Source organism: Lithobates pipiens, unplaced genomic scaffold, assembly GCF_037356315.1.
Source record: "Lithobates pipiens isolate NorthernLeopardFrog02 unplaced genomic scaffold, aLitPip1_a1.2 Scaffold_22, whole genome shotgun sequence".
Classification (NCBI taxonomy): domain Eukaryota; kingdom Metazoa; phylum Chordata; class Amphibia; order Anura; family Ranidae; genus Lithobates; species Lithobates pipiens.
The window spans coordinates 324,503,312-324,512,725 of NW_027507784.1; the positions used below are offsets into that span (position 1 = coordinate 324,503,312).

The 9,414-nt window shown below is 41.8% G+C and overlaps 1 protein-coding gene across 5 annotated transcripts in view; it reads left to right on the top strand.

Annotated features, from left to right (window-relative positions):
* RHBDL1 (rhomboid like 1) overlaps positions 1–7,585 on the top strand; it is an 85,869-nt gene extending 78,284 nt beyond the window's left edge. For all 5 annotated transcript variants that reach the window (XM_077449541.1, XM_077449544.1, XM_077449545.1 and 2 more), the window contains exon 8: positions 269–7,585. In XM_077449541.1, the coding sequence (XP_077305667.1) occupies positions 269–540 (272 nt within the window). In that variant the 3' untranslated portion in view covers positions 541–7,585. The remainder of the gene's footprint in view (positions 1–268) is intronic.
* The last annotated feature ends 1,829 nt before the right edge of the window (positions 7,586–9,414 follow it).

The following is a 9,414-nucleotide window of genomic DNA, read 5'->3' on the forward strand; positions in this document are numbered from 1 at the left end:
CCCTGGCAATGGTGGCCATGGGTAAAAATGAGCTCCATTCACTAGCAGAAGTGGGTAAGAATGAGCCCCAGTCAGTGTCAGTAAGTAAAAATGAGCCTCCATTCCTGGTGTCAGTAGGTAAAAATGAGCCCCGATCCTTGGCATTGGTGGGTAAAAATGAGCCCCAGTCACCACTTAGTTTTATTGTCCCAGTGTATGTCAAGCATGAAGCTCTCCTTTTTTTTGCAGCAAAGGTAACTTTTGTTTTAACTTTTCTCCTTGTCCACAGTGAGCTCAGAGGTGGGCCGTGCAGTGTGGCTTCGTTTTTCCCCACCGTTACCATCTGCTGGACCCCAGCCCAGCTTCATGGCCCACTTGGCAGGAGCCGCTGTTGGTGTCAGTATGGGCTTAACCATCCTGCGCAGCTATGAAGAGAACCTCCAGGACCAATGCGGCTGGTGGGTCATCCTTCTGTGTTACGCCACTTTTCTAGCCTTCGCCATCTTCTGGAATGTGTTTGCTTATGACCTGCTTGGCGTTCAGATCCCGCATCCCCCCTGACCCTGACCACACTTGGGCGCTGAGATGAACCAGTTCCTCCTTTTCCCCCACAGCAAAGAACTGACTTTGTAAACTACTGCTGGCACCTTCGACAGCCCCGAAGACTGACAGAATTGCGGTGGAGCCAGGTTGAGCCATTGGTGGGCACTCACTTGCCCTTCACAATGAAAAGCAGAGTCATGTGATGCTGTTTGCTATGTATATATGTGGTCAGGTGATTTTATAATCTATTTTATTTTTAATTGCTGCTCTAAATTATTATACCTTGTACATAAAGCTTTTCAGCAGGTGGGTTATCATCAGGTAAACAGACCCAAAAACAGACTGGGACTGTTTATCAAACTGCATGGAGGAAGACAGTCCTAGACAATCAGTGTTGCCCAATCAAAGTCTTGCTTTAAAGTGATCGTGCCACCACAAATGCTTGCCACTGCCCTAATATCAGGTGCCTCAAGATGCCTACATATACCTCTCTTTCACTCCGGTAGTTTTTATTTAGTGCTCCTCAAGGACCTTGGAACCCAGACACCGCAATATGTACAATTTTGCCTTCCATGCAAAGTCAAAAGCTCTATACCATAACCCTTAAGGTGCAACCTTTGAACCATGGAAGGTAAGGAGGGAACATCCCAGCTACGATTCAAGATTTATTTATAACATACGTCAGGGTTTAGATGTTCCTTGGGTGCGTGAAGGCGCTTTTAAAAATGACAGAAAGGTATGTGCGCCCACCTTGATGTGCCTTTTTTCAGCAGACTAACCAACATTTATACCATATATGGTGGCAGGATGACTTAAAAAAGCATGGAGATAAAAGTTTAAATGGCTGCTATGGGCCACAAAGATTGTCAAGGACAGTTCTAACCTCAGACTTTGACAATGGAAGTATAATATGGAAGAAGAAAATAACTGACTCAAATCGAAACAGAGCCGTAGTCCAGGTGTCCCAGTTTCACATATCCCATGGGTCCCAGTCTCTCCAATAGGGGGTTAGACAATTAATTTCATTTATAGGTGTGTGTCTCATTTTTATGCACATATTTGCATCTCTTTAGTCTTGCGCCTTTTTTTTTAAGCGGCCAGTATTAAAAGCTTATTGATGAGTGGAATAAGAAGCCCAATCAGGTCCAACCCATGCCATAGCATTGTACCTACATTGCTTCTATGCATCCTCCAAGTGTCCCATGTTGGCAGTTGAATATAGAAGTAGATGGATGCTAGAGGACTGTAGTTTCACCGCAATACTATTTGTCAGATTAGGACCAACATCTGCCTGGTAAAAAGTTCACATGACCAATGCCATTCTTTTCTTCTGTACATCCCGCTGCAGATCAACGGTAGATAGTGGGGCTTGTTGTTTATTTTATATATATATATATATATATATATATATATATATACTTAATTATTGAGCCTATCCTGCTCCTTTAAGGCCTAGAATTACATGGGTGATATTTAAAAGTCCAATCATCCTTCTAGATTAATTACCAAGAGTAGATATTGATCGCTGAACAGATGGTACGGCTGGCTTCCCATGGTATGAACTATACAGGTATAGTGATTAACCTCATATAATTGTAATGCTCTGGATGTGGGGTATTATTGGCTGCTATATGCTGCTTGTGCAGCTTACAGCATAGGGAGCCATGCATTCCATATATTTAGTGAACAATCCCCAACATAGGTAAATGATTGGGGTTTATTTACCACCATGCTGCAAAGGTCATCAATGTTCAGTGGATAACAACCAACTAAAAGGGCAGTTGGACATTAAGAAGCTGAGTGCCTATGGTTGGTTGCAGCTCACTGCTATTTGGGTATGTAGGAGCTGCTTAGTAGGTTAGTCTGATTCCTAAGTTGTCCTCTAAAATGCTCAAGCAGAGGAACTTCTCCAAAGCAGAAACTGGGCATGTGCCTATGGGGGCCTGGTGGTCAAATAGACAGAGAGCTAGCGTCTGATGGGTTGCAGTCCACTATTTGTGTATGTTGGAGCCCTTAAGGAGGGTAGTCCTCACGCTTTATTTGTCCTCTTTAACGCCAAAGCAGAAGAACTTCTCCAAAGCAGTAACTTAGCATGTGCCTACAGGGGCTTGGAGGTCAAATAGACAGGGAGTCAGCTTATGATGGGTTGCAGCCCACTGCTATTTGTGTATGTTGAAGGTGTTAAGAAGGACAGTCCTGATTCTTTATTTGTCCTATAAAATGCCCAAGCAGAGGGACTTCTCCGAAGCAGAAACTGGGCATGTGCTTACGGGGGGGGGGGGGGGGGGGCTTGGTGGTCAAATAGGCACGAGCTAGCTTCTGACTGGTTGCAGCCCACTGATATTTGTATATTTTGGAGCAGTTAAAGAGGAATGTCCAGATCCTTTAGTTATCCTATAAAATGCCCAAGCTGAGGAACTTCTCCAAAGCAGAAAATGGGCATGTGCCTATGGAGGCCTGGTGGTCAAATAGACAGGAAGCTAGCTTCTGATAGTCTGCAGACCACTGCTGTTTGTGTATGTTGGAGCTGTTAAGGAGGACAGTCCGGATTCTCTAGTTGTCCTATAAAATGCCCAAGCAAAGGAACTTCTCCAAAGCAAAATTGAGCATGTGCCTACAGGGGCCTGGTGGTCAAATAGACAAAATAACTGCACGTTTAAATTTTTTTAATTATTCAAAATGACTGTTATCGTTAACAATCACCATGCTGCCTTTCTCTTTTGAAGTCTTAGAAGTTGATTTAAGATACCGACAGAAATGTTGCTATTATATGCACTGACATAGCGCCATGAATGTTTTCTTTCTAGCTAGGAAGTAGGCAACTAATCAGACTCCATCTGCTGTTTTCCCAACTGAATTTTATGGAACGGAGTGCAGAGGGCATAGCTTTGATGGTTCCATATCTTTAATTCCAGTAGCAAGGAATTATGGGAAGTACTGTGGGGGTGGGGGACAGCCAGGATGGATCTCAGCTATGGCCGCTTCCCCACCTTAGAACCTAAAGTGGCACTTGTCTAGTGATGGTTTATATGGGCTAGCGTCCAAAAATTTTACGGATGTGTAAGTAACCAAACAATGCTGTATTAGTTGAGCATGTACAGCAATGAAAGAGGCCTTCTCTCGCCCTATAAAAGAGGTTAAAAAAGGGATAATTGCACCCCTGCTACCCCTTTGGTTCACAAAATGATACAACCAAACCCTAGCTATAGGTGGAGACAAACCATATACTTTCCACTAAGCTATTCCCATTGGTGAGGATAGAATGACTATCAAAAAGTGAGTAATTAGGAGGCGGGGCCAGAAAACAACCAAAAAGGTATGAGGCTTATCGAATCAGAAGATAGTGAGTAAGATCCACCTCAAAATAATGCTTCACTTAACTGCAGATTTCTGCTAAGTCTAGCCATTGTCTCTGGAAACAAAAGCACAAATTCACCCTTGCCAACCATCTCCACACTGCCTGAACCATTTTTTTCTTACAAAATTGTGACTGGTTGTCTCTAAAGCTGAACTGAACCCATCGATTTAACAGTTTAAAAAAAAACAATTACATTCCTGGCACGAGACGGGAATGTAATTCTCACATTGGTTGTGCTCTCAACCAAACTTTCAAACCATCAAATGGTGGTGTCATAACTGATCACATGCACAGCAGTATGGCAGTTGAAGGTCAAACAGAGGCCAAGATGGCAGCTTCCTTGGCTGAAAACAATAGAAGGGTTTAGTTCCCCTTTAATACTTGTCTGCAGAACAAAAGTTCTGAAAGCTGCATAGTGGAAGTGTTTAGCAAGGATGAAAACTTGCACCTGTCTCCAGAAACAAGTTAGCTAGAGGCAATTTAAAGATGAACTCCAGGCAAAAAACTAAATATACAGATGAAATAAATACACGGGAACTGTTTTACATTTCAAAGGACATCCAGTCACTGGCTCCTTGTGCTGCTTATCCCTTGACCAATCTGAGCTCTGCTGAACAGGGGTTTGCAAGAGGATAATACTAAGTCAAATTCCAGTGCCTACACTGCTTACATTTAAAAAACATTAATTTTGTGATTTATTAATGAATACAGAGCTTGTGTTTTTATATCTGCCCGGAGTTCATCTTTAAGGCTTCAATTGGGTGCAGAAACAAATTTAAAGTTTTGTGCTTATGAAAAAAAAAAAAAAAACTTTAGCTTACAATTCCATATTTGGGATTACCTGATGAAAACCCATCCGTAAAGCTAGAGGATACAAGCAGATGGCGTTTTTTTTCCCCAAGGTGGTTACCATTGTGTGGTGACTGCACCTATTGGCTACACCTGCACACCATCCCCTATACCAGGGATCTGCAATTAGCGAACCTCCAGCTGTTGCAAAACTGCAAGTCCCATCATACCTCTGCCTCTGGGTGCCATGCTTGTGGCTGTCAGAGTCTTGCTATGCATCATGGGACTTGTAGTTCTGCAAGAGCTGGAGGTCCGCTAATTGCATATCCCTGCCCTATACTAAAGGTCAGGTACAGGGAAAAGATCTTAAGAATCTTAAGGCCTGAGGTTAGAGTGTGTAAACAGAGAAAATATACATACAACCCCTAAAACGGACATCTCCCTCTTCAAGGTGCCAGCTCCGGGCCTATAATTATCCAGCCTGTTGGTCTATGTCCATTTTCCTTGGCTTGTACAGAACAGAGGGCAAAGGGTATGTAGATGGCAGTGGCTATCTTTCAAGATGTAGACCTCTGTTTTGGGGAAAAGGAAGTCATTGCTAGTGACTTCATTACCCTCCCTGAATCCCAATCTCTTCTTCCTTCATCTGAGGTTCTATGATATACAGTATACACCTTCTTGTAGTCCAAAACCAGAAGGACTCACGGATATTGAAAGCACCAGTGAGGTGATATCAGCTTTACCAGTAGTCAATTGTTAACTTCCTCCAGCCCCATATCGCTGTACAAATCTGGCGCTGGCTTAGGCCGGGTTCACATATGCTGCAGTTCACAGCAGGGGTCCGATGCATTCCTGCTCACCAATTCAGGAACAAATCAGGTCCAAATTTTTGCCTGAATTTGCACCTGAATCGGAGCCAAAGACACACAGGTACCTTTTTAAAGGCAAACCGTGGCTGCCCCAGGGCTGTGCGAACTGGCTTCATTGAGAGCTGGTCACATTCACCTGTCATGCAAATTAGATGCGGGGAAATCAGCATCCAATTTGCATATGTGTGAACCCAGCATTAAACAATGCGGGAGCTTGTGTACTACGTCCGTGATGCACTGATTGTGGTTGCAGTGCTCTACAGGCTTCAGTGCAAACATTTAAAAAAAAAAATGAAAAAAAAAAAATGTTTAAATCGTTATTGGTGCATTTTTTTCAAAAGTTGGGCAATGTCTTTAAAATGATTACAGATGATGGGCACTTTCAATGGTCAAAATATTGGCCTATCCTCCATCTCAGAGCCCCAATCAGGAAAGTTTCTGGCTGGTTATATTCTACACAAATAAATGGCACATCAACTTATTATACCAGGTCAGGATCTCAGCAGGGTTCTACAGCCATCTTGCACTTTCAGTGGTCAAAATATTGGCTTATTTTCCATCTCAGAACCTCAATCATGAACGTTGTTGGCTGGTTATATGCCACACATATAAATGGCATGTCAATTTCTCATTCTCTTAGCAGAGCCCTACAGCCATCTTGCACTCTTGGTGCTCAAAATATTGGTTTATTTTCCGGTTTCTCAGAAACCCAATCAGGAAAGTTGGCTGATTATATGCCACACAAATGGCACGCCAACTTCTCATTCCAGATATTGTATCCTATTAGCCTATCCTCCATATCAGAGCCCCAATCAGGAAAGATGTTGGCTGGTTATATACCATGCATTTGTCAACTTCTCATTACAGATCTTAGCAGGATCCTACAGCCATCTCGCACTTTCGATGGTCCAAATATTAGCCTATCCTCCATATCAGAGCCCCAATCAGGAAAGCTGTTGGCTGGTTATATACCACGCATTTGTCAACGTCTAATTCCATGTGTTAGCAGGATCCTACAGCCATCTCGCACATTCAATGGTCAAAATATTGGCTTATTTTCCATCTAAGAAACCCAATCAGGAAAGTCGTTGGCTGGTTATATGCCACACAATTTCTCATTCCAAGTCCAGGTCTTAGAAGGGTCCTACAGGCATCTCGTACTTTCGATGGTCAAATTATTGGCCTATCCTCCATCTCAGAGCCCCAGTGAGAAAAATTGTTGGCTGGTTATATGCCACACAAATATATGGCACGTCAACTTCTCAGTGCACTATACCTTCCAAATGTATAAGGCAACGCAGAAGCTTAATATAACATTTATCCTGAGTAGTCAGGTTCTGTGAATTCTATTCCTGGATTTAGTGCGTTCTTAGCTTACCGGATACAAAAATCTAATATTGATATAAAATTTAAATTCCACACCTTCTCTTGGCTTGTATATAATTATATTTATATGAATCTTTATAAGGCAGTCAGACCTATAGTACTCCTTATATTTGGATCCAGCAGTGAGTACATAGGCTTGTCCAAGCTATTAGATTATGTTGGCCCATGCGGCAGCCATCTTGGATCCAAAGCAGACTAGGCCATGCGGCCATGTAGGACGAACAGCACTTTAAAAAATGTAAAAGTTTAATAAAAATTGAGATTTATTTATTACTGACAAAACTATTTAAACATTATTTAAAGATCAATATGTAATAAAAAAAAATAAAAAAAAGAGACAGAGATTAAACGTGTTTTATTGTATTTAAAAAATATAATGAGGCTTTAGAGAAAGGACAGAAAATGGTTCTCCAAAACTAGGCCCCAGGAATTCTTTAAAAAGTGCCAAAATACAAAGATGAATTGAACCCCTAAACAGGTATATGGGATGAAATCTTTAAGAAATAATATTTATTTTCTATAAATATGATTGTGTTGTACCATGGTGGTTATTTTTATTAGCCGGTCATTTTCTGTTTATTTGGGAAGAGGACAAAGGGTGTTATACAATGGGATAATGATTGCTTTAAGAGTAAATAAAATCAACATGCTGTACAAAAAACGATTTCTGTTTAATACTTCTAAGTTTTAAAATTTTTTCTTTACCTGAAGTTTTAATACAACTATAAATGGATACTTTTAACTTTAAACTTAATACAGGAATTTATAAGGCGCCGACAATCTATGCAGCATTTTACGTACAATAAGGGAAAAAAGTATTTGATCCCCTGCTGATTTTGTACGTTTGCCCACGGACAAAGAAATAAATCAGTCTATAATTTTAATGGTCGGTTTATTTTAACAGTGAGAGACAGAATAACAACAAAAATATCAAGAAAAATGCATTTAAAAAGAGTTATAAACTGATTTGCATTTTAATGAGTATTTGATCCCTTATCAATCAGCAGGATTTCTGGCTCCCAGGTATCTTCTATACAGGTAACAAGCTGAGATTAAAAGCACTCTCTTAAAGGGAGTGCTCCCTGAGTTTAAAAGACACCTGTCCACAGAAGCAATCAATCAGATTCCAATATCTCCACCATGGCCAAGACCAAAGAGCTGTCCAAGGATGTCTGGACAAGACTGTAGACCTACACAAGACTGGAATGGGCTACAAGACCATCGCCAAGCAGCTTGGTGAGAGGGTGACAACAGTTGGTGCGATTATTCGCGAAGGGAAGACACAAAAAATAACTGTCAATTTCCCTCGGTCTGGGGCTCCATGCAAGATCTCACATCATGTAGTTTCAATGATCAGAACGGTGAAGAATCAGCACAGAACTATACAGGAGATTCTTGTCAATGATCTCAAGGGGGCTGGGACCATAGTCACCAAGAAAACAATCGGTAACACATGTGATGGACTGAAATCCTGCAGCGCCCACAAGGTCCCCTGCTCAAGAAAGAACATATTCAGGACCGTCTGAAGTTTGCTAATGAACATCTGAATGAATCAGAGGAGAACTGGATGAAAGTGTTGTGGTCAGATGAGACCAAAATCGAGCTCCTTGACATCAACTCAACTCGCCGTGTTTGGAGGAGGAGGAATGCTGCCTATTATCCCAAGAACACCATCCCCACCGCCAAACATGGAGGTGGCAACATTATGCTTTGGGGGGCGTTTTCTGCTACAGGGACAGAACACTGCATCAAATGGACGGGGCCATGTACCGACAAATCTTGGGTGAGAACCTCCTTCCCTCAGCCAGGGCATTGAAAAATGGGTTGTGGATGGGTATTTCAGCATGACAATGACCCAAAACACATGGCCAAGGCAACAAAGGAGTGGCTCAAGAAGAAGCACATTAAGGTCCCGGAGTGGCTTAGCCAGTGTCCAGACCTTAATCCCATAGAAAATATTTGGAGGGAGCTAAAGGTTTGAGTTACCAAACACCAGCCTTCGAAACCTTAATGACTTGGAGAGGATCTGCAAAGGAGGAGTGGGACAAAATCCCTCCTGAGATGTGTGCAAACCTGGTGGCCAACTACAAGAAACGTCTGACCTCTGTGATCGCCAACAAGGGTTTTGTCACTAAGTCATGTTTTGTGAAGGGGTCAAATACTTATTTCACCTATTAAAAATGCAAATAAATGTATGACTTTAAAAAAAAAAAAAAAATTGGGATATTTTTGTTGTTATTCCGTCTCTCACTGTTAAAATAAACCTACCATTAAAATGATAGACTGATTTATTTCTTTGTCAGAGGGCAAACATACTAAATCAGCAGGGGAGCAAATACTTTTTTCCCTCACTGTTTATTGTACATTCTCACATACAGACATATACTAGGGCCAATTTAGACAGGGCTGTTAGGCACCCAGCACTGCCACATGGGTGCAGCAGGAGAGTCCTCAGCCCTGTGTAGCCGAAATTGTATCTGTGCCCAGAAT